This window comes from Scyliorhinus torazame, chromosome 3, assembly GCF_047496885.1.
Source record: "Scyliorhinus torazame isolate Kashiwa2021f chromosome 3, sScyTor2.1, whole genome shotgun sequence".
NCBI classification, from domain to species: Eukaryota; Metazoa; Chordata; class Chondrichthyes; order Carcharhiniformes; family Scyliorhinidae; genus Scyliorhinus; species Scyliorhinus torazame.
The window spans coordinates 236,284,137-236,310,020 of NC_092709.1; the positions used below are offsets into that span (position 1 = coordinate 236,284,137).

At 44.3% G+C, this 25,884-nt stretch overlaps 1 protein-coding gene across 1 annotated transcript in view; it reads left to right on the forward strand.

The window, feature by feature from the left end:
* LOC140409585 (interleukin-6 receptor subunit beta-like) overlaps window positions 1-25,371 on the forward strand; it is an 83,599-nt gene extending 58,228 nt beyond the window's left edge. The window contains exons 11-16 of the mRNA XM_072497950.1: window positions 9,789-9,890; window positions 10,242-10,388; window positions 13,630-13,770; window positions 14,456-14,546; window positions 15,920-16,001; window positions 24,505-25,371. Of these exons, the coding sequence (XP_072354051.1) occupies window positions 9,789-9,890; window positions 10,242-10,388; window positions 13,630-13,770; window positions 14,456-14,546; window positions 15,920-16,001; window positions 24,505-24,723 (782 nt within the window). The 3' untranslated portion in view covers window positions 24,724-25,371. The remainder of the gene's footprint in view (window positions 1-9,788; window positions 9,891-10,241; window positions 10,389-13,629; window positions 13,771-14,455; window positions 14,547-15,919; window positions 16,002-24,504) is intronic.
* Window positions 25,372-25,884: the final 513 nt, after the last annotated feature.

Consider the following 25,884-nt stretch of genomic DNA (forward strand, 5'->3'; position numbering starts at 1 on the left):
AGAGCAAAAGTGTGGCAGCCAACTTAATGGCACCATGGTGGATCAGCTGCACAAGAGGGGAGATGGATGAATGGCAGGGCTATAGAGGTAGGAGATTCAATTGTAGGGGAGCAGATAGGTGCTACTGTGGCCATCAACGTGACTCTAGGATGGTGTGTTGCCTCCCTGGTGCCAGGCTCCAGGAGGTCACTGAACGGCTGCAGGCATTCTGAAGGGAGAGGGTGATAAGACAGAGGCCATGGTACATATTGGTACCAATGACATAGGTAGAAAGAGGGATGAGATCTTACATCAGGAATTCAGGCAGCTAGGCTGTAGACTAAAAAGCAGGACTTCTCGGGTTGTAATCTCTGGATTACCCCCAGTGCCACGCGCTAGCGAGTATAGAAATAGGAGAATAGCGCAGTTGAATGCATGGCTTAAGAGTTGGTGTAGGAGGGAGGGTTTTAGATTCCTGGACCATGGGACTGTTTCTGGGGAAGGTGGGATCTGCACAAGCAGGACGGTCTACACCTGAACAAGAGCAGGAATAACATCCTTGCTAGTGGGTTTGCTTGTGCTGTTGGGAGGAGTTTAAACTAATTCGACAGGGGAAGGGACACAGCCTGTTCGCAGAATAGGGACACAGTGTATCACAGAAAAACAATCAAGTCAGAGGGAATACAGCGATAGGAAGTTTCAAAGGAGTAAGTTAAGGTTGAATGGCCTCTACTTTAATGCCAGGGGTATTACAGGTAAAACGGATGAGTTGAGGGTGAGGGTTGAATCATGGAATTATGATACGGCAGCCATCACGGAGATCTGGTTGAGGGAGGGGCAGGAAAGGCTGCTTAACATCCTAGGATACAGAATCTCAGTAGGGGCAAAAGAGGGGGATGCATTGCACTATTAGTTATGGAGTCAATTACTGCAGTAAGTAGAGGTGGTATCTTGGGAGTGGTCTTAAATGAAGCTCTTTTATTACGCTCCTGTATTATCTTTTATTACACTTCTCTGTGTGTCTTGATATACCACGGAGTGTAATATGTGTTACTCAAACCTTGGTTACTGATGAGGTCTTCTGAGTCTCGATGAAGAAGACTCAAACTCGTCCAGTAGTAACAAAAGGTTTATTGAGTAACTATAACAACAATTGTGTGAGTTCTTTACTTTAACATTGATACCCGTGATAAGGTTAACAAGATCTACCTACAGTAACTGCACTAACCATCTGAGCTAATCTGATACTCCTGTCCTGGTCACAGTCCATCCAAAAGAGAGGTAGAGAGACCCAATGTGGTTTCTTTTATACCCCTGTTGGTCCGGTCCTCTAGTGATCATGTGGTGCTACTGATTACACATTAACCCCTTATGTACATGCACATATAGAGATCACTACACCCCCCTTTTTTTCTTGTGTTACATATTTTCTGTATGTTGTAAAGAAAATTGAACAAACATAATGGATGCAGTTTGCAAATGAATTACATAAAATCAATGAGTTAATCAGTCAAATGTTAATACATTTAGTCTTTTAGGTTTTTCTTTTTCTTGCTTGAAATAGGTAGATAAATGATGATATGTTCAAGTTGTGATGATATTGATGATTATACAAAGCCAATTAACATTTATGAGTCCAATCTTAATTAAAAAATTTATAAGGCCAACTTTATGAATTTGTTTGGTTGAGTTGCTTTCTTCTTCTGTTGTTGATGTGGTGAAGTTGATGTTGTCATTTCTTTGTGAACGTTGTCAGTGTTCTTGTGTTTAAGTAACCAACAAGTCACCATGAGGTGTTCGAATGGCCGAATCACTTTCGTTGTCTGATTTTGACTTTTTCTCTATGCTAGTGGCAGCGATTCTGGATGTCACCTTTGTTGTCTGACCTGGACTTTTTCCTGTGTTTGCGGTATTGATTCTGTATTGAGATAGGAGAGGTCTTGAATGAGTACTTTTCTTCAATATTTACGAATGAGAGGGGCCATATTGTTGGAGAGGACAGTGCGAAACAGACTGGTAAGCTCGAGGAGATACTTGTTAGGAAGGAATATGTGTTGGGCATTTTGAAAAACATGAGGATAGACAGGTCCCCCGGGCCTGACGGGATATATCCAAGGATTCTATGGGAAGCAAGAGATGAAATTGCAGAGCCGTTGGCAATGATCTTTTCATCCTCACTGTCAACAGGGGTGGTACCAGGGGATTGGAGAGTGGCAAATGTCTTGCCCCTGTTCAAAAAAGGGAATAGGGATAACCCTGAGAATTACAGGCCAGTTAGTCTTACTTTGGTGGTCGGCAAAGTAATGGAAAGTGTACTGAGGGATAGGATTTCTGAGCATCTGGAAAGACACTGCTTGATTAGGGATAGTCAGCACGGATTTGTGGGGGGTAGGTCTTGTCTCACACGTCTTATTGAATTCTTTGAGGAGGTGACCAAGCATGTGGATGAAGGTAAAGCAGTGGATGTAGTGTACATGGATTTTAGGAAGGCATTTGATAAGGTTCCCCATGGTAGTCTTATGCAGAAAGTAAGGAGGCATGGGATAGTGGGAAATTTGGCCAGTTGGATAATGAACTGGCTAACCGATAGAAGTCAGAGAGTGGTGGTGGATGGCAAATATTCATCCTGGCGCCCAGTTACCAGTGGCGTACCACAGGGATCAGTTCTGGGTCCTCTGCTGTTTGTGATTTTCATTAATGACTTGGATGAGGGAGTTGAAGTGTGGGTCAGTACATTTGCAGATGATACGAAGATTGGTGGAGTTGTGGATAGTGAGGAGGGCTGTTGTCGGCTGCAAAGAGATATAGGTAGGATGCAGAGCTGGGCTGAGAAGTGGCAGACGGAGTTTAACCCTGAAAAGTGTGAGGCTGTCCATTTTGAAAGGACAAATATGAATGCGGAATACAGGGTTAATGGTAAGGTTTTTGGCAATGTGGAGGAGCAGAGAGATCTTGGGGTCTATGTTCATAGATCTTTAAAAGTTGCCACTCAAGTGGATAGAGCTGTGAAGAGGGCCTATGATGTGCTAGCGTTCATTAGCAGAGGGATTGAATTTAAGAGCCGTGAGGTGATGATGCAGCTGTACAAAACCTTGGTAAGGCCACATTCGGAGTACTGTGTGCAGTTCTGGTCGCCTCATTTTAGGAAGGATGTGGAAGCTTTGGAAAATGTGCAAAGGAGATTTACCAGGATGTTGCCTGGAATGGAGAGTAAGTCTTACGAGGAAAGGTTGAGGGTGCTGGGCCTTTTCTCATTAGAACGGACAAGGATGAGGGGTGACTTGATAGAAGTTTATAAGATGATCAGGGGAATAGATAGAGTAGACAGTCAGAGACTTTTTCCCCGGGTGGAACAAACCATTACAAGGGGACATAAATTTAAGGTGAATGGTGGAAGATATAGGGGGGATGTCAGAGGTAGGTTCTTTACCCAGAGAGTAGTGGGGGCATAGAATGCACTGCCTGTGGAAGTAGTTAAGTCGGAAACATTAGGGACCTTCAAACGGCTATTGGATAGGTACATGGATTACGGTAGAATGATGGGGTGTAGATTTATTTGTTCTTAATCTAGGGCAAAGGTTCGGCACAGCATCGTGGGCCGAAGAGCCTGTTCTGTGCTGTATTTTTCTACGTTTTATGTTCTATGTCCTCTGCCTTGAAAGCTGATTTGATTGTTTGTAATGGAGCAAATGGGAATTCGTGAGATTCGTTGTCATGCCATGGTATGCTTGTACTCTTGCCATTGATTTGAACTGTGCTGTTACATTGTCCTTCATGTGCAGAGTTGTACCATGTCGTACAAGTTGTTGTTTCATTGTTGTTGTTTTTGTCGTTTCTGTCTTTGTTGTTTCCGTTGCTGTTTTTGTTGTTTTTGTCGTGCTTGTTGTTTCTGTTTTTGTTGTTTTGTTGTCCTTGTTTTTGTCATGCTTGTTGTTGCTGTTGTTGCCTTTGTTATGCTTCTTGTTGTTGTTTTTGTTGCGCTTGTAGTTTTTATTGTTGTGCTTGTAGCTTTTATTGTTGTTGTTGTTTCTGTTGTGCTTCTTGTGGATTTTGTTGTTCTTGTTGCTCTCAATGACTGTTCCATGTGGATAATACGAGTCATTCTCAAAGTTATTTGTGTCTGTGTCCTTTGTGGTATCTCATGTTTCATTGAGCATTTCTTCCTGAGGATTGTGAGAATGATCTGATGTTGCATTGATCTTGGTGACATCACTCCTTTGTGGTTGATGCGATTCCTCTTTGATTCCTTGGTGCTCCTCTTCTGGAGTCATTTCTGGTTCACTTGAATCATCATTGATTTCTTGGTGCTTCTCTTTTGGAGTCATTTCAGGTTCATTTGAATCATCTTTGGTTTCTTGGTGCTCCTTTTCTGGGGTCAAAATCTTCAAGATTTCATTTTCTTGTGGGTAGTTTAGAGTAGATGAGGTTTTAATTGACGTGGGCTCACTGGACTCAAGAATAGTTTCACTTTGATTGTTGAGTGCTTCTGTACATACGAGCTGAGATCTGTCAGTCTTGCTGTGATCTTGTCAATCGTGGTCACATTGTCACTATTCTCACATACAGGGGGTAGACATTCAGTGTCTTCTTGTTGGTTAAATGATCTGGGTAGATTTTCATAGTCTTCTTCTGGTGGCTCAAATAAACTGGGTAGACTTTTATAGTCTTTTTGTTGTTCACGTGAACTTGGTAGACTTTCATAGTCTGCTGCTAGTTGCTCAGCTAAGGCGGATAAACCTTCATAGTCTTCTTCCTGCACGGTTGTCACTCTGGAGTCTTTAATTGCTTCCATTCTGGAGTCTGTCAACGAGCTCTCTGTGGAGGCTTGCGTCGCTCTCTGTGTGGAGTCTTTCATCGCTCTCTGTGTGGAATCATGCAGTGTTCTCTCTTTGGAATCAGTCTGTGCTCTCTCAACAGAGTCGTTCTGTGCTCTCTGTGTGGTGTTGTTTTCTTCTTGGCTGATTGACAGGTTGCTGTCATTCAATGTTTCAACGATCTGCCATTGCATCATGGTATTGGATTTATCTACCATGAGTAGATTCGTATTGAGTTTTTCAACCGTGTTGCTGATGCTATGATCATCATATCCAAATAACTCAGCCATGTCTGAGTAGTATTTTCCGATAAACAAATCATCTGTTTTTGTTTCGGATGTGTTATTGTCCTCTTCATGTTCAATGAACAAATCATCTTCTTTGGTTTCGGATTTGTCATTGTGCTCTTCACTTTGGGTGGTTCAAACTGCTTGTTCCAGGGTGTTGCGGAGGTTATTTTCAACTGCTGGTAGAAGTTCAGGCATTGTTCTGTCTTTCGAGGTAAAAAAAATTGTGTTTTGTACCTTTAAAACTCTTTTTCTTCAATTTTCGGGCATTTCCCCTATAAGTGGGCGTGGTCCGGGTCCTCTGATGTCATGACGCTGACGTCATGCGTAGCACTCGACTGCGCATGTGCACGCCGAGTTTCCTTTACTGTGCGCTCTTTGCGCAACTGCGCATGCGCAAAACACTGTTCTGCCGATTTGCATCTTTTAGGGAAGTGCGCATGTGAGGACTGGTCAGACTGCACACGCGCAAGATGGCTGCCACTCAGAACTTCCGTCTTCTTCTGTTTCAACCCTGCCTCCGCCTCGTGGTGAGTATTGGCGCCATTTTTACAGATTTTGTTTCTGGATACCGATTCTTTGTTTGTAAAGACTCAAAGTATTGATTTTGTTTTTGTTCATCAGCAAGGCATTTTTGTACAGCGATTTCTATAGTTAGATACTTATTTTGTGAAAGTTCGTCCCTCAAATTTTTATCAGATAGTCCAGATGTTAATTGATCCATTATCATAAGGGGCACAATTCTCCGAAACCGGAGTGAAAATCGGAGTGTTTCACTCCGGCGTCGGAGCCCGCTCCCAGCCCCCTATTCTCCCGCCCCAAGGGGGCTAGGAGCAGTGTCGTGTATTTTACGCGCGCTGGGCCTTGGCGCCGCATAAATGACGCAGCCCGCGTCGCGTAAATGAAGTAACCCGCGCATGCGCAGTTGCCGTCCTCCCCGAGGCCGCCCCGCAAGAAGATGGCGGATGGATCTTGTGGGGCATCGGAGGAAAGGTGGTCCTCCTTTAGAGAGGTCGGCCCGCCGACCGGTGGCCCCCAATCGCGGGCCAGACCCCATCGGAGACCCCTCCGGTAGAGGAACCACCCTCCCCCCCCCCCCACAGGCCACCCCCCAGCATTCACGCACAGTTCCCGCTGGCAGCGACCAGGTGTGGATGGCGCCGGTGGGAACCTGTCGTGTTGGGGCGGCCGCTCGGCCCATCCGGGCCAGAGAATAGCAGGGGTACTGGAGAATCGCCGTTGTGAGTGTCTCGGCCGATTCTCCAGCTGGCGCGGTGCAGAACTCGACGGGGCCGTTCTCGCCGGTTGGGAGAATGGCGGGACGGCGTCGGACCAGCGTCACGCGGTAAAACGGCGCTGCCGGCGATTCTCCCAACCGGCGCGTCCTCGGAGAATCGCGCCCAGTGTCTCTCAAATCAGCATAATTACAGCCTTGTGCTATTAACTTGAGGTCTGTAATAAAGTCAGTGATGGGCTCTCCATTTCTCTGGCATCTATGACAAAAGTTCAATCTTTCCAGCATCTCACCAGACTGACTTTTACAGTATTCATCAAATATTTTGAGTATTACTTCTAATTTGGTGTTGTCTTCACCTTCTAATTAATTTAAGCAATCATAGATTTCTCTAGCTTCATTCCCTCCTGTTGAGAGGAGCAGCGATATTTTCATTGTGTCGGAGGCTGTGCTCAAATCATTAGCGTCGATGCATATTTGGAATATCTGTTCAAACATTTTCCAGTTATAACTGAAATTACCGGTTGTTTCCAGCTGCCATGGAGCTCCAACGAGTTCCATCAAATCAGTTAGTCGTCGAGGATCCATATGCTGCGAAGTCTTCCACAGTGGAATATCTGGTTTGAATTTTCTTCTCTTTTTGTCTAAGCTAATCTCATTAGTTTTTTTAAAGGCAACATACCTGGTACCATCTTTTATTACGCTCCTGTATTATCTTTTATTACACTTCTCTGTGTGTCTTGATATACTACGGAGTGTAATATGTGTTACTCAAACCTTGGTTACTGATGAGGTTTTCTGAATCTCGATGAAGAAGACTCAAACTCGCCCAGTAGTAACAAAAGGTTTATTGAATAACTATAACAACAATTGTGTGAGTTCTTTACTTTAACATTGATACTAGTGATAAGGTTAACAAGATCTACCTACAGCAACTGCATTAACCATCTGAGCTAATATGATACTCCTGTCCTGGTCACAGTCCATCCAAAAGAGAGGGAGAGAGACCCAATGTGGTTTCTTTTATACCCCTGTTGGTCTGGCCCTCTATTGATCATGTGGTGCTACTGATTACACATTAACCCCTTATGTACATGCATATACAGAGATCACTACAGAAGCTTTGTGGGTAGTGCTTAGGAATGAAAAAGGGACAGCCACATTGCTAGGTGTTTATTATAGACCCCCAGATAGTCAGCAGGAAATTGAGGAGCAAATATGTGTGCAATTTGCAGAAGTGTGTAAAATTAATAATAGGGTAATTATAGGGGTGATTTCAACATTCCCAACATTAACTGGGTTAGTCTTTGTGTTAAGAGCGTAGATGGAGAAATTCCCCAAATAACAAATGAGATGACTGACCATCTAATCTGTTTTTGGTTGAATGCTGGCTAGTAGAACTCTTCTTCAAATAAAGCCCTGGGTAACTCTTAATGTCCATAAGATTAGACAGATAAGACCGCCAAAGACCTCCATCTGCAACAAGTAGCTTTTCTTCAGTACTGCCTGTTATTTTATAGGGGTGTAATATATATGCTATTCATTTGTCTTGCGAATTGTATTTAACTTGATGATGAACAGTCGAAGTCTGCCAGTTGATGACAAATTATTTATTAAGTAACAAAATAATATACTTCTGAGTTCTTTCACTTTAATACTTTGGCTAGTAATAGAATTAACTAAGATTAGATTAAATTAAAAATTAATATAATACACTACACTCTGAGCTGGTCATGTCCATCCTCTAGCTGCAATACGCACACACACTAACCCTAAGAAAGAGCAGGAAACTCCTTATATAGTTCCTGTTAGTGTTGCCATCTAGTGATCATCTGTCTGTACTGACTTCACATTAACCAATCATGTATTTACATATACAGAGATCACTACACTGCCGTGCAGGACCGGCCTCAGTTACACACACCAGTCTAGTCTATGTGCTCAGGTTTTGGTGAGACGCTGGGACTCATAAGGCAAGATTTTCCAATCAGCTGAAATACCAAGCAATAAAAGAGCAGATTCACCCAATGTCAAGTGAGCTGACCCATTTCCAGGGCCAGCCTAATTAAAATATTTAGGGTGAACTTCACGCATTAGATTCAGAGCTCATCAATTGTTGGAAACATGGGCAGCACGGTGGCGCAGTGGATTAGTCCTGCTGCCTCATGGCGCCGAGGTCCCAGGTTCGATCTGGCTCTGGGTCACTGTCCATATGGAGTTTGTACATTCTCCCTGTGTTTGCGTGTACAATTCACCCCCACAACCCAAAGTTGTGCAGGGTCGGTGGATTGGCCACGCTAAATTGCCCCTTAATTGGAAAAAATGAATTGGGTACTCTAAATTTTTTTAAATTAATTGTTGGAAACATTGGAACACAGGGACAGGAGTAGGCCTTCAGCCCCTCGAGCCTGTCCCGCCATTTAATGAGATAATGGCTGATCTGTGACCTAACTCCATATACCTACCTTTGACCCATATCCCTTAATCTTTGCGCAACAAAAATCTATGTATCTCCGATTTAAAATTAACAACTGTTCTAGCTTCAACTGCTGTTTGTGGGAGAGAGTTCCAAACCTCTACCACCCTTTGAGTGAAGAATTGCTTCCTAACATCTCTCCTGAATGGTCTAGCACTAATTTTTAGACTCTCCAACCAGTGGAAATAGTTTATGTTTATCTGACCTGTCTTTCCCTGTTAATATCTTGAATATTTTGATCAGGTCACTCCTTAACTTTCTAAATTCTAGCAAAAACAGGTTAAATTTGAGTAATCTCTCTTTGTAACTCAACCACTGTAATCCATGTATAATTTTTATAAACCTACATTGCACTCCCTCCAAGGCGAAAATGTTTTCCTAAGGTTTGCCCAGAACTGCTCACAGTACTCCAAGTGGGGTCTAACCAGGGTTTTGTATTGCTGCAGTATAACCCCCATGTCATTATACTCCAATCCTCTAAATATAAAGGCTAGCATTCCATTAGCCTTTTTGATTACCTTCTGCACTTGTTCCTGGCATTTTCATGACTTGTTGAGGAGGAATAGGAACTTCTGTGTTGCTGCAGGAATTCAAGGGCGGTAGCAATTTAGAGGGCGATTACATCATGAAGATTCTCTTTACCCACTGGCAGCACCCCACACCCCCACCCGTGGGTTTCCCAGTGGCATGGGCTGGCTACAATGGGAAATCCCATTGACAAGCTGCGGGAAGAGAGAAACCTGCTGCCAGCGAATGGTATGCCACTGAGAAACACACGGCTGGAGGACCGGAGAATCCAGACCCATGTCTTTAAGTCCTCAACACATTTTCCACCGAGTTTATGCTGGGAGATCAGGATCGCCCTTGTAGAAATTCTATCACAAGCTTTTTAATTCTATATAATGTTGATATCACACTCAGTTTACATCCAATTAATTGTATCAGGAATGATACATTCCCTGAAACATACTTTTTACCTCAATCTATTTTTTCCACAGAAAACATTGTGCCATTTAAGCGCTATAAGATAACAGTTTACCCTGTGTACAATGAAGGACCTGGAACTCAGCTTTCAATAAAGGCATATCTTCAACAAGACTGTAAGTAGATTCCAACAAAATCGCCCTACAACTTGCATACATAAATCAAATTTAGTAAATCTAATTGTATCTAATTGGGCTAGTATCATGGTTCCGAACATTTCGGAACAAGTTTTGAATTGAAATGTTAAGTATTGAGTTAACCACCATTACTACAACATAAACTGGGGCTGTGGGAAGTCATTTCCTTGCCAGTTTGTTGTGTCAATTGCTTCACGCATAGTGATCGTCACAGTTACAACCAGACAGATGTTGCAGGTGTTTCTTATGACTACTAAAATGTCAAAGGAATATGATGATTTACCCAGATTTTGTAATGCTAGCCTTTTCCCAAACTGCCTCCTTTTTCAGCTCCAGCACGTGGACCTTTTGTTCATCTGAAGAAAACAGGGAAAACGGAAGCTAAGCTGGAATGGGATGAAATTCCAGTGAATAAACAGCGTGGGTTCATCACAAATTATACCATCTTTTATAAGCGTGCTGGTGGAAATGAATCATGTGAGCTGAAAAGATCATTATCTTCCTTGTTGTCATTGGAATAAAATGTCTGTACAGTGATAGAGCCAGAGGTTGCATGCAGAGGCTACCACTTCCATGGGGGCTGTGGTACACTGGGGAACAATTGGAGCTGGGGGCTTCATGCCCCAAGGTGGGGGGGGAGGGAGGGAGGGGGGATACTGCCATGAAAGGCTATTGGCAAGTGCTAGCTGGTGACCCCCATTTGGTCCCAATGTCAGGGTCCTAAAGCACATAGTAAAACCCTGCCAATTAATTCCAACTCTCGCTCCACAAATGCTGCCTGATATTTCCAGCAATTTCCATTTTTATTTCAGATTACAGGAATTACAAGGGCTATCCCGATCTCCCAGCATAAATACAAAATTATTTTTTCTTTAAATTGCAGCTGATTCTTTTGCCACTATGGCCCTGATTACTGACCCTTGAACGCCTCTATCAAACTGCCCTGAGCCTTCAATAATAATATAATATGAAAACAGAAAATGCTGGATAAATTCAACGGGTCTGGCAGCATCTGTGGAGATAGAAACAGTTGACATCTGCACATGTCACTAATGACCTTCAGGGAAGGAAACCTGCCAACCTCACCTGGTCTGGCCTACGTGACTCCAGACCAACAGAAATATGGTTGACTCTTAAAATGCCCTCTGAAATGGCCCAGCAAGCCACTCAGTTCAAGGGCAGTTAGGGTGAGCAATAAAAGCTGGCCCAGCCAGCGATGCCCACATCCCGTGAATGAATGATACATTTTGAATAAAAGTTCGGTATAACCGATATTTATAGAACAGTCAGCAGTTAAGCAGAGGTCATGCCTCACCAACTTGATTGCACTTGAGGTGACCAGGTATGTAGATGAGGGCAATGCATTTGACGTAGTCTACTTGGACTTCAGCAAGGCTTTGATAGGTCCCACATGGGAGACCGATAGCGAAGGTAAGAGCCCATGGGATCCAAGGGAATTTAGCAAATTGGATCCAGAATTAGCTTTTTTTATAAATGTTTTTTTATTGGGTTTTTGAGAAAAGTATATTTGCCGTTATGTACTCAGAATAGGATATATATTTATAGAGGAGAAGGGCACACACAAACATACCAAAAAAAAAGTAATAATAAAAAATAAAATAAAATAACTGGTAAGGTATTGTACACCAGCTCAACTGCAGCATCTCTGTACAACTGGCAAAATTATTTACAACACATAAGTAGGCAACTGTTTGTGTGTGTGTGTGGGGGGGGGGGGGGGGGTGCGGGGGGCGACTGGGGAGGTAGATATACATTTAGGTGCCGGAGAAACAATTACAGAGGGCAATACTTGAATGGGTCTGGTGCTGGTGCTGCCCCTTGCTTCTCCCGGACGGATCTCGCTGCCGTTGTCATCTCGCGCTCACCTCCGCTTCAGCCGTTCCTCCTGTCTTTCGCCTGTATTCTCCTTGTTCTCTATTCCTGTAGATGCCAAGTTTGTTATCGTTTCACATGCCCTCCTTCCGGCTATCATTTCCCTGCCTCCCCCCCACCTCTCTGGTTGATCCAGAATTAGCTGAGTGACAGGAAGCAGAGGGTGATCGTTGAAGGGTATTTTTATGACTGGAAGCTTGTGTCGAGTGGGGTCCTGCAGGGATCAGTGTTGGGGCCCTTGCTGTTTGTGGTTTAGATAAGCAATTTAGACATGAATGTAGGAGGGTTGATCTGTAAGTTCGAGGATGATACAAAAGTTGATGGGCTGGTAAATGGTGAGGATAGCCTTAGATTACGGGAGGATATAGCTGGGCTGGTCAGATGGGTTGATCAGTGGCAAATGGAATGCAACCTGGGCAAGTGTGAGGTGATGCACTTGGGCAGGACAAATAAGGTAAGGGAATACATGATAAATGGCAGGACCCTGGGAAGCACCGAGGATCAAAGGGACCTTTCTGTGCATGTACACCAGTCCCTTAAGGTAGCAAGGACAGGTAGAAACAGTACGAAGTCTTACAACACCAGGTTAAAGTCCAACAGGTTTGTTTCGATGTCACTAGCTTTCAGAGCACTATTACACGTGAGAACACCACCTACCAGGTACGCGGTACATACTCTGCGACTCGGCCAACGTTGTCTACCTCATACGCTGCAGGAAAGGATGTCCCGAAGCGTGGTACATTGGCGAGACCATGCAGACGCTGCGACAACGAATGAACGGACATCGCGCAACAATCACCAGGCAGGAATGTTCCCTTCCAGTCGGGGAACACTTCAGCAGTCAAGGGCATTCAGCCTCTGATCTCCGGGTAAGCGTTCTCCAAGGCGGCCTTCAAGACCCGCGACAACGCAGAATCGCCGAGCAGAAACTTATAGCCAAGTTCCGCACACATGAGTGCGGCCTCAACCGGGACCTGGGATTCATGTCGCATTACATTCATCCCCCACCATCTGGCCTGCGAAATCCTACCAACTGTCCTGGCTTGGTACAATTCACACCTCTTTAACCTGGGGTTACCCCATCTCTGGATCTGTAAAGATTTAATCACCTGCTAATGCTCGCATTCCAAGCATTGTTTGGCATCTTTGAATTTGTCTATATATGTGTTTCTGGAACAGACCTCTTCATTCACCTGAGGAAGGAGCAGCGCTCTGAAAGCTAGTGACATCGAAACAAACCTGTTGGACTTTAACCTGGTGTTGTAAGACTTTGTACTGTGCTCACCCCAGTCCAACGCCGGCATCTCCACATCAGGTAGAAACAGTGGTTAAGAAGGCATCATAATACTAATAATGTTTATTAGTGTCACAAGTAGGCTTTCACTAACACTGCAATGAAGTTACTGTGCAAAGGCCTGAGTCGCCACATTCCAGTGCCTGTTCAAGTACACTGAGGGAGAATTCAGAATGTCCAATTCACCTAAAGATTCACAACCCTTTGAGGAATTTCTCCTCAACTCAGTCATAAATGATCAGCTCCTTACCCTGACACTTGACAAAGAACAACTTCTCCATCGCTACCCAATTAAGCCTCTTCCCAAGCTTGTTTCAATGAGATCAGCTCTCATTCTTTTCTATAGGCTGATTCCATGAATGGGCTCAGATCCGTGCACATAGAGTAAGCCCTTTATGGTAAAACAATCAATGAACAATAGAAAAACTATTGAATAGAAGCATTGTTCATGGGAAAAATCCAATGGTGTAGGAACTGTACTGTAGTATTTTTACACAGGTGTTTGCAGTCTTGTATGTAATCCTTTTGCAGATGAGACTGTTGGCCCAGCAAGTCGAAAATACACTCTGCTTAACTTAAGAAGCAATACCTTGTACCAGGTAAATGTCATGGCTTCTACAGCAAAAGGAGGCACAAATGGTACAGTCATCACTTTCAAAACGTTAATCTTTGGTAAGTTCTGAACACTGCTGGATCATATTTTTAACCCTCTGAGTTCAGTTTTAAGGTAATGCTGTTCACAAATTGAAAATATATCTTTTCTGCAACAGTGCAAGTTATTCTATACAGGATTGACCATAAGGATTTAAGAAATTATAGACAGTAATGATATTGGGACAAGTTCCAAATGCCTGAACTAATGCTGGGTGACATGAGTTCAAGTTTCACCATCGCAATTAGGGATGGGTAATAAATACTGGCCTTTTCAGCGATGCTCACATCTCAGGAATGAATTCATAGAAAAATAAATTATGGAAAGAAAAAAAAGAGTATTTGTCCCATCGGCCTATTCCCTCCACAAGCACAGTTCACCCTGTCATGAGCCTCACCTGCTTAGCTCAATTGCCAGGCAGGAACTATTCCCAAGGATTACCCCTGTGAACAAGGCAGAGTAGAATTTCAGTGTTATTCCAAAGTTTCCAAGGCTTTTTTTCTGCACAAGAGGCACAATCCATATAGCAATCCACCCCAAAACAATATAAATTCAATTTTTGCAACCTACATCACGATTCGAAAAGCCAAGTTTTGGGTGCTGGGTTTTGCAAAGCCAGTTATGCAGTCTGTCACTGTTGCTAACATTTTTTCGATCTCTGTTTTTGAATATAATAATCTAAGCCATACATTTTGTATTTTTCAGCAAAGTGGGAAACTGCTGCCATCATATCATCCACCTGCCTTGTCTCCCTATCAATCGCTATTTTGATGTTGCTTGTGTACTTTAAGAACAAGTAAGTACTTCTGAAGTTTCAAGTGAACGTTCAATTTAGTCAGTGTTCTTCAAACTTTTTTTCCAGGGATCCATTTTTACCAACCGGCCAACCTTCGGGACCCAACCCGGTCGACCTTCGCGACCCCCGCCAGCCGACCTTCGCGACCCCCGCCGGCTGACCTGCGTGACCCACCATTTTCTCTTACCATGTTTGCTGCTGAGAAAAATGGAGGAAATGGTTTTGGGTCCCTTTGGCCCTCGTACACGCTCCTCCAATGAACCTGTTGGATGAAGGTGAAGCCTTCTGGTGTCGGAAAGTATGGAGTCTCCATCTGTCCAAAGTTCTGAATTTTTTTCCTGTAAAATTTTATCAAATACAAACCCCCCCCGAACTTGTAAAAAAAAGAAAATAAAATGAGTAAAATAAATGAAAAAAATGAATAAACCCCCCCCGAACTTGTAAAAAAATAAAATGAATAAAATAAATGAAAGAAATGAAAATTAAATGAATAAAATAAATGAATAAATGAATAAAAACCACTACAGAACTTGTAAAACAGAAAGCTGCAACCGTTTTTAAAAATAGCGTCCGCACTGCACATGCGTCCCTGATCATCATGCGCGCATGCACAATGCGGTTGAATTTTTTTTTTTACATGTTCGCAGCTGCTTGCAGCCGGCGTTATGAAAAGCCGGCTGCTGCGCAGGGATTTGTGCGATCAGGAGCGCCGCGGACAACGGCTCCGCGACCCTCCCAACACCCGCCCGCGGGTCGCGCCCCCGACTTTGAAGAACGCTGCTGTAAGTCACTGAAAGCAATTATTCTAGTGCACTCGATGTATCCATGTTCTCCAGACCACAGTACACAAACTACTGAGCACAAGCTGCTATCGTTCATTGTTTTTAAAACATACATTACAAAAGAAACTGTCAATTTGGATTGAGGGGGCAGCACGGTGGCACAGTGGGTTAGCACTGCAGCCTCACGGCGCCGAGGTCCCAGGTTCGATCCCGGCTCTGGGTCACTGTCTGCGTGGAGTTTGCACATTCGCCCCGTGTAGGTTTTACCCCCCACAACTCAAAAATGTGCAGGCTAGGTGGATTGGAAACACTAAATTGGCCCTTAATTGGAAAAAATGAATTGGGTACTCTAAATTTTTTTATTTTTTTAAAAATTTGGATTGAGAAACATGCAGGAGATTTGGATGTGTTTATTATCACATGTACCGAGGTCAGTGAAAAGTATTTTTCTGCGAGCAGCTCAAACAGATGTACCTGGATTTCTTGTTATAATAGAGCAACTGAAGCTAATTCAACTCAATGGCATTATGTTTCATCAAAAGTTCACTATGTTTATATTTCGTTATTACCTTTTCAAATCTTGTTCCCTAGGATTAGAACAAAGTCTTGCCAGACTCTCCCAGATCCAGCTGACAGCCATCCTTATGTAAATTCGCTGAAGCACCAAACCCAGGTAAGGTGAATCACTGCAAGGTTGTTAAATGGAAACTCAGCATACTTTTAATAAAAGCAAATTACTGCGGGTGCTGGAATCTGAAACGAAAGAGAAAATGCTGGAAAATCTCAGCAGGTCTGGCAGTATCTGTAGGGAGCGAAAAGAGCTAATGTTTCGAGTCCGATGACTCTAACAGACAGAGAAAGTGGGAAATATTTTTACTGTGTCCTCACAGTTTTCGGGGACCTCCCACACAGCTGCGGACTGTGTCCAGCGCTGCCACAGTCGCACAGTCGGGGGGGGGGGCTGTTCCGCTGGCAATGGGGGCTGGGGGGACTGGTGGGAGGTGGTCCAGGGGGTGGTGAGGGGGGTTACAGGGGGGTAGTTTTTGGCAGGCCGGGTCCATGTGCGGCTGGCACCATGTTGTACGGCGCAGCCACCGGATGGTACTGCGCGGCTATGGACCCGGCCATTCTGCAGCCGTATCCACAGGTAAGGCTTTAAGTGGCACGGCTGCTAGCCCCCCACCGGGTGGGAGATCAGTACTGGGGCGGCACCGACTATTTGGTCGTAAGACCAGATGGATCGTGCGTACATAGCCGCAGAATTGGAGCATCCAGCCCTAACTGTTGAAGCCGGGGCAGAATTTGTTGACTTCCTCGACAGGAAAACTGGCGCCGCATCTGGATCGTTTCAATGACCATTAAGGGGCTAGCACCGGCGCCGCTTGGAACAGAATTGATTCCAATGAGAAACGGTGCGGGATTCACCGGGTTCAGGATTGACACTCAGAAGGCTGACAATCTACAGCCACATATACACACTTCACTCCCCACACACACCATCCCAGCCAACAAGACAGCATGGGTTGTGCCGGAGCACGGCCATCCCGCGGATGGGTCGGCTGAGGCCAGAGGGCACAAAGGGGGTGGCCTGGGGGGTGTAATGATCTCTATATGTGCATGTACACAAGGGGTTAATGTGTAATCAGTAGCACCACATGATCACTAGAGGGCCGGACCAACAGGGGTATAAAAAGCAACCACATTGGGTCTCTCTCTCACTCTTAGGTGCACGATGATCAAAGCAACAGCAGACTAGTTCAGATGGCTCGTGGAGTTACGTATAGTTACCATAGTTAGATCTTGTTAACCTTATCACTAGTATCAAAGTTAAAGTAAAGAACTCATGCAATTATTGTTGCAGTTACTCAATAAACCTTTTGTTACTACTGGACGATTTTGAATCTTCTTCATCGAGATTCAGAATACCTCATCACTAACCAAGGATTGCGTAGCACATGTTACCTACAACACAGGTAACAAAACAGGGGGGACACCCATATGACCTGTGGCCCTAGGTTCACAGTGGGCAGTCAGCAGCGTGCACAGCTGCCTTGCCGGCTGCGGCAATGATAGTGCCCGTCCACCCCGACCCTACAGCCCACCTCCTGACCACTGCCCCCAGCCCTGGCAGAAGCCCCCGGCCAGCAGCACAACGGTCAGCAAATTATAGCGATATTGGACACTTTCCCTAACCCCTCGGTCTCCCCGCGCCTCCCGGAGGACCCCGCTACCCGCCCTCCAAGCCAGGTCCCGCCAGTATGGACCATATCTAATAAACGGCGGCAGGACTGGCCGAAAACGGGCGGTTGCTCGGCCCATCGGGGCCCAGAGAATTGCCAGGGGGTCCACTGCCAATGGCACCTGACTGGCGCTGCGCGATCCCCGCCCCCGCCCGAAAACCGCCAGTGGAGAATTTGGCAGCCAGTGTTGGAGCGGCGGGATGGGATTTACGCCGCCCTCCGCCGATTCTCCGACACGGCGGGGGTCGAAGAATCCTTCCCAAGGTATCATTTGAATTTTTACCGTCTGCTGTACCTGCATGCTTACCTTCAGCGACTGGTACAAGGAAACCCAGGTCTCGTTGCACATTGCCCTCTCCTAATTTATGGCTATCCAGATAATAGTCTGCCTTCTCGTTTTTGCTACCAAAGTGGATAACCTTGCATTTATCCAAATTATACTCCATCTGCCATTCATTTGCCCACTCACCCAACTTGTCCAAGTCACACGGAAGGATCTCTGAATCCTTCACCCAGCTCACCCTCCCACCCAACCATGTGTCATCTGCAAATTTGGAGATATTACATTTTGTTCCCTCATCCAAATCATTAATACACATTGTGAATATCTGGGGTCCCAGCATCGATTCCTGTGGTACCCACTATTTACTGCCTGCCATTTGGAAAAAGATTAATTTGTTCCTATTCTGCCAACCTGTTTTCTGTACATCTCAATACATTACCCCCAATCCCATGCGCTTGAAATTTACATGCTAATCTCTTCATGTGGGACTTTGTCGAAAGCCTTCTGAAAGTACAAATAAACCGCATCCATCGGCTCCCCCTCATCAATTCTACTTGTTACATATTCAAAGAATTCCAGTAGATTTGTCAAGCATGATTTCCCTTTCTTAAATCCGTGCTGACTCTGTCTGATCCTGCCACTGTTTTCCAGGCACTCTGCTATAAAACGTTTGGTAAGGCCAGTGCCGGCACTTTGAACGGGACACTCCTAAAATGGCGGTCACCCCTTCCACTCCCAGTGCATTTGTTATATTTACAGAAATACACATGTTAAATATATTTTAAAATGTAAAGGTAAAAAATGTCCTGTTCTCTAGCTGGTTCCTCAAATGTTTTGGTCCAGAAAACCATCCTATATACAAGTCAAAAATGGATTCTAGAATTTTCCCCACTACCGACATCAGGCTTACTGGTCTATAATCCCCGGTTTTCTTTCTATTCCCTTTTTAAATAGTGGGATTATATTAACTACCCTCCAATCTGTAGGAACTGTTCCAGAGCCTATAGAAGCTTGGAAGATGACCACCAATGCATCCACTATTTTTAGAGCCACTCCTTAAGTAATCTGGGATGCAGATTATCAGACCCTGGGGATTTATCAGCCTTCAATCCTATCAATTTCCTCAACACCACTTCTCTACTAATGTTGATCTCCTTCAGTTCCCCCCTCTCATGAAACCTTGCATTCCCCAACATTTCTGGTATCTTATCTGTGTCCTCATTTGTGAAGACATGATGGGCCGAATGACCTCCTTCTGCACTGTATGTTCTATGTACTAGTAATGTGCAAAGTATGTATTTAGTTGGTCAGCCATTTCTTTGTCTCCAATTATAAATTCCATTGTTTCTGGAGTGTAAGGGACCTACATTTGTCTTCACCAATTCTTTTCTCTTCACATACTTACAGAAATGTTTTCAGTCAGTTTGTATGTTTCCCAAGAGCTTAGTCTTGTACTCTATTTTCCCATTCTTAATCAATCCCTTGGTCCTCCTTTCTAAACTGCTCCCAATCCTCAGAGCTGTTGTTTTTCTGGGCCAATTTGTATGCCTCTTCTTTGGATCGACTACTACCCTTAATTTCCCTTGTATGCCATGGATTGGCCACCTTTCCTGTTTTATGTTTCTGTCAGTCAGAAAAAAACAATTGTTACAGTTTCCCCAAGCGCTTCTTGAATGTTTGCCATTGCCTATCCACAGTCATCCCTTTAAGTAACATTTCCCAATCGATCATAGCCAACTCTCACCTCATTTCATTGTAGTTTCCTTTATTAGGATTCAGGACCCTAGTCTCAGAGTCAACTACGTCATTCTCCATCTTGATGAAATAGTCTATTATAATATGGTTGCTCATCTCCAAGGGGTTTCACACAATTAGATTGCCAATGATTCGATTCTCAATTCACAGTACCAGTTTAGGATGTCCTGTTCTCTAGCTGGTTCCTCAAATTATTGGTCCAGAAAACCAGCCTGTATACATTCCGGGAAATCTGGGAATACGACATTGTGACTAATTTGATTTTCCCAATCTATATGCATATTAAAATCACCCATAATTACAGATGTTCCTTTATCACATACATCTCTATTTTCCTTTTTAATGCCATTCTGAACATCACCACTACAGTTTGGGGGTATTTACAACACCCAGTAACGTTTTTTGCCCATTGATGTTTCTAAGCTTAACCCATATAGATTGCGCATTGTCGGAGCTAATATCTTTCCTTATTGTTGCGTTAATCTCTTTATTCAGAATGCAATTCCACTGCCTTTTCTTTTTTGTCTACCCTTCCTAAAAACTGGATACGCCTAGATGTTCAGTTCCCATCCCTGGTCATCTTGCAGCCATGTCTCCATAATCCCGATTATATCATACCCCTTTACATATATTTGAGTGATTAGTTCATCCGCTTTATTGTGAATGCTCCGCGCGTTAAGGCATAAAGCCTTTAAGCTTGTTTTTTTAACATTCCTTGTCCCACTCCCAACATTTTTCACTGTGGCCCTGTTTGAATCTGGCCCTTGGTTTCTCTGTCTATCACTTTTCATATTCCCCTTTCTGTCTTTTGTTTTTGTCTTTGATTTCCCTTCCTCTGACTCCTTCCATTGGTTCCCATCCCCCTGCCATTTTAGTTTAAACACTCCCCACCCACTCTAGCGAATACTTCCCCTCGGGCATCAGTCCCTGGCCTGCCCAGGTGTAACTCGTCCAGTTTGTACTGGTCCCACCTCCCCCAGAACCGGTCCCAATGCCCCAGGAATCTGAAACTCTCCCCCTGACAGCATCTTTTCAGTCACATATTCATCTGATATATCCTACTTTTTCTACTCTGACTAGTGTTATGGGCCAGGGTTTAGAGAACCCCAAAGTGTATCATGGAGTTCACCTGACCCACAACTTTTACTAGATTGTGGTATGGGGGCCACTCTACAGGTGTGGTACAGCAGAAACGGAAAAGTATTTTTTAAAAACAAAACAATGTTTATTCTATGAACTCAAGTAATCCTTTTTAAAACATACAGTGAACATCCTAGCAACCATTAATTCAAATACAACCCCCCAAATACTACAACACTAAGTAAACCTTTAAGCTTTCCTTTTTAACATCCATACGACTTAAAAACAAAACCTTTATCAGAAGCACATAGGTTAAAGTCACTACTGAAAACATTTATAATTCTGAATTCCCCAAATGATCAAGAGAGAACATGTTGCTAACTTTTGGTTAGCTCTTAAATCGTAATTTGCTCTGTTTCTTTATCCTTTGCTCTAGAGTCGCCAGGTATCTTTATGATACCGCCACGAGGTTCAAGTCCGAGTAATGATCAATAACTCAACACACCAATTAGTACGATTCAAATCAAAACACTTTTATGATACACAGTAAAACACTACTCATGCATAAACTCTACTTTCTAGGCTATTCCTATCACTAAAAGGCCTATACTTAGCTTCAGACCGGCCCACCAGGTCAGGGGAACAAATGGCCTTTCGTTCAGGTCCTGAGTCTGCAGGATTCAAAAGCTGGTATGGACTGGTAGCTAGGAGCACCTATCTCGTAGCGAGCGTTGACTTGAGACTTACTTGGTGGCGGCAGCTGAGACAGGTCACTCTCACGGGTAGATTCAAGTTGCTGAGTGACCCTTCCAAAGAAGAACGATTTGAACTTGGGGGCTTTACTTTATAGTCCCCAGGGACTTCCCGCCCTTCGGGGCAGACCCCGTACCTGGTTCCAAGTGATTGGACTACTTTCCGATCACTTGGATCGATTTCTCCAATACTGGAGTTGTTCCCTGATCGTTGGGCGGTCCCTAAATGTCCATTGGCCTCCCTTTGTCTTGGCTCCTGCTGGTGCCGAGGAGTCTGGCTTGGCTTTATTCACCTTAATTGTTGCGATTGTGCCTTGGAATCGCTCATTACTATGCAGATGGCTGCTGCATTACTATGCAGATGGCTGCTGGTTTCAGTGCTGTCTGGTTGTTTTGCAGGTTTCAATATACATGATTTCTGCACTTGCTAGTCTTTGCCTGTGTTGGCTGAATTTTCCTTCAGCCTTTGCGGTTCTCCATTTTAAGCCGGGAAATGGCCAACTCAGGTGGCTACAAACAGCAGTACACCTGCCTGGCCTGGCTTCAGCTCCAAGACTGAAAACAAAACTAAAACACACCCTGCAGCAAACAGCCTAAAACCAAAGTAAAAAGCTGACCGACAGCCCAGCTCCACCCACTCTCTGACATCACTGCAGTAGTAAACACCCATTTCTTAAAGGTACTCTCACTACAGATATTTACATACATACCCATTTATAAACACCCATTTCTTAAAGGTACTCCCACATGACACTAGCACATGAACTGGTAGCAATCCAGAGATCACTATGTTCGAGGTCTGACTTCTCAAATTTCTTCCTAACTCCCTATATTCTGCTTTTAGGCCCTGATCACTTTTTTTTACCAATGTGTACCACAACCATTAGCTGTTCACCTTCCCCCTCCAGAATGTCCTGCAACCGCTCTGAGACATCCTTGATCCTAGACACCAGGGAGGCAACACACCATCCCGGGGTCTCGTTTGTGTCCACAGAGACGCCTGTCTATTCTCCTCACAATTGAATCCCCACTATTGCATTCCCACACTTTATACTCCTCCCCTCTGCAGCAAAACCAACCGTGGTGCAGCAAATTTGGCTGTTGCTGCTTTCCCGGAGTTCATTACCCTCAACAGTATCCAAAGTGGTATATCTGATTTGCAGGGGAATAGTCACGGGATATTCCTGCACTGCCTGCCTAACTCTCTTGTTCTGTCTGGTGGCCACCCATTCCCTGCCTGCCTGTGGAGTCTGAGCCTGCGGTGTGATCACGTCTCTATATATGCTATCCATGACACTCTCTGCCTTCCGGAAGCTCCACAGTATCCCCAGCCACCACTCCAGCTCCAAGATCTCGGCTTCCAGGAGCTGCAGCTGGAGACACCTCCTGCACACATACTGGTCCCCGACACTGGAAATGTTCTCGGCTTCCCACATGGAGAAAGAGGAGCAAGTCAAGGCTTTGAGCTCTCCTGCCATAATTGACCCCTTTCAATTAAACCTTTGGAAGAATCTTGATATTAGATTATATCCAATTCTCTATAACCCTTCTTTCCCTGTGTTGATTACTCCAATTATAACCCTTACAGATTATAAAAGTTGCAAAGGCTTACCGACATTACTCTTTACTTACCAATCAGCTCCCTCTCGTCTAGCCTCAGCTGCTGCAGCAGGGCAAGGCCACTCACTGAAGATTTAAAACATTACATAACAAGGAGAAAAAGCAAACAACCTATTCCCACTCTGCACAAAATTCCCACTCTGTTTCAAATTCCCAAGTTTCAAACTCACTCCAGCTGTGTCTCACTGTGAACGTGGTGGTCTGTCCCACTGCTCGTGTGCAATTAAATGCTCGCTGATGAGCTCATTAATAGGCCTCAGAGGAGGAATTTTTAATTTGCAAAGAGATTCAGGGTGCGTTTCAGCGGACTCAAGTTAAAGTCCACTGAACGGTGCGATGGCCAGGGTGTTTCACAGCGCATACTATTCAGTGCACTTTTCTTTGGCCTTAGCGAAGAACTCCCCATCGAGGCTACTCTTTAAGTAATTTCCTGCACTTCCAAGCTCAGCTCAGCTCGCCATGCACAAAGTCTACTCCCGGATTGGGGCACCATTTTTAAAGGCTGCTTTGATCATTCGATGCCCACCGTGACTTTAGGACCCTCCACATCACCCAACTTACCTCGTCCAGGGTATTGGTTCCCCCCCTCATCCCACCTCTTATGGGCAAGGCACCCCAGCGCCTGTTCCTTGGCATGGCCACCTGGCACCTGGGCACCTTGGCACTGTGAGCCTGGCATCTGGCAGTGTCACTACTAGCTTGGCAGTGTCACCCGGGCAGCTCGTTTGGCATCATGAGGGGTAATGGATAGACTGGTCAGCTTATTTAAATGACGGAGAATCAAGGCAACACACTGGAGTATCACTCACACTCCTCCCGGAGTCATCACCTGCAATGGGCATTCGCCTTGCCCCATCTCTGCCTCCCACCCCCACCACAGCCTCCCCAGAGCCATGATGTGACAGCGTGGCCCCTTTAAGGGGGTGACCCTTCACAGGCCACATGACCAACCCAGAGCCTCTGGGAATGGAGTGTCCGAATGTTTACCTATCAGTTTTAGGCACAGACCTGGCTATTGTGGTACGATCAGAGGAAGCTTGGGAGTCAAGGGAACTAAACGTGTGTGGGAGTTATACAGTTCTGTGTATAAAGCTCCTCTTAGTTAAATAAATCACCTTCGTGATTCAACATTGCCTCGTTGCTTTGCCTCGCAATACAACACATGGAAAATCCTGAAAGAGGCAAAGCAAAAGACAAACAAAAAAATAATCTGGAGAATTACTCTCCAAACCGCTCAGGTGATCAGAAGTAGCCAAGGAGATTTCATGGACTAAGTTCCATCTGTAAAGAATATTCTGATGCATTTATAGTTTTGAATGGATTAAAAACACTGTCAGTCACATTTGTAATGAATGAATTAACACGAAGGGGTGAAATTCTTCTGTGTAAAAGTATTCTTTAACCCAACTTATTTGAGAAAGTTTCATCTTGGTCTTTTTATCGCAGCATAGACTTGATGCCGAAAACCTGGAAAAGGCCTGGGAGAAGGTCAGCACTACAGGGCAGCAACAGCAAAGTGGTGACAAGAATGAATCACGTAGAATCTGTTCAGGGAGTGCTGAAGATCCAACTATTATGGGGAGTAACAGTGGTCAGCAGACACCAACTCTGGTCTTAAGGTCAAACTCGACTTGTCTGCTTTTGGGCCCTGAAGAGACATCTTAGATTTACGTGAAGAAGGGAAATGGAATCCAGAATATCTACCTTCGTACGGAGAATAACTTTATGAGAAAGTACATTTGTTAAAACAAAGAGTGCGAACGCTCACAGAATGGAGGCGGGAAAATAGTGAACCAGAGAAATCTGACATAAAAATATCAGAATCATAGACTGTCCAAAAAAGCCTATATTTTGCATGACGAATCATTGTGGACAGTCAGCAGACAACCATTTAATATCTTGAATCAGTCACTCCGTCATGTCGTTTTTTTCTGAGCCAGGAAATAAATTTCAAATGCCTGAAACCTTCAGTTCAGCTTCAAGGAGAAGTGAAAAAAATGTCAAACAAATATTATAGTGATGGAGAGGCTCACTGACTGACCAGCGTATCCTTGGAGCCAGTGCAGTGTCTTGTTTCCTAAATTCAGGCTAATAAGGACTTTAAATAATTAAATAATTCCTAACAGATGGAAAAGGTCTTTTTTTAACAATTTGTATACAATGACTAGAGGGGGGAGTATATGACATAAACTATTTCTCCTTACAGCAAGACACTGAAGGGGAAAGGCATTTATTCAAACTTCTGCATGTCTAACTGATTGTGATTTATTAATTTCATGTTATTTCCCCCAAATAAACAACTGTCAAAGTTAACCAGCACTGGAAACTATTTTCCACTAAATTCTATTCCCAACAGCAGCAGATTGATTGACTTCACTTATGACATTTCAAACAGGGATGGAATTTCCTGTAACTGTAGACTTGCCCCCGCACACATCATAAGAGGCATGGAGTCACAGATGTTTACAGCATGGAACAGACCCTTTGGCCCAGCTTGTCCATGCCACCCAGTTTCTATCACTAAGCTAGTCCCACTTGCCTGCATTTGGCCCATATCCCTCTATACCCTCCCTGCGCATGGAACTGTCCAACTATTTTTTAAAGGAAAAAATTGTACCCGCCTCTACCACTGCCTCTGGCAGCCCATTCCAGATGCTCACCACCCTTTGTGTGAAGAAATTTCCCCTCTGGTCTCTTTTGTACTCGCCCTTCTCACCGTAAACCTATGCCCTCTAGTTCTAGACTCCTCTACCTTTTGGAAAAGATGTTGACTATCTACCTTATCTATGCTTACCATCTACCTCATCACTATCTTCCTTACCAGGA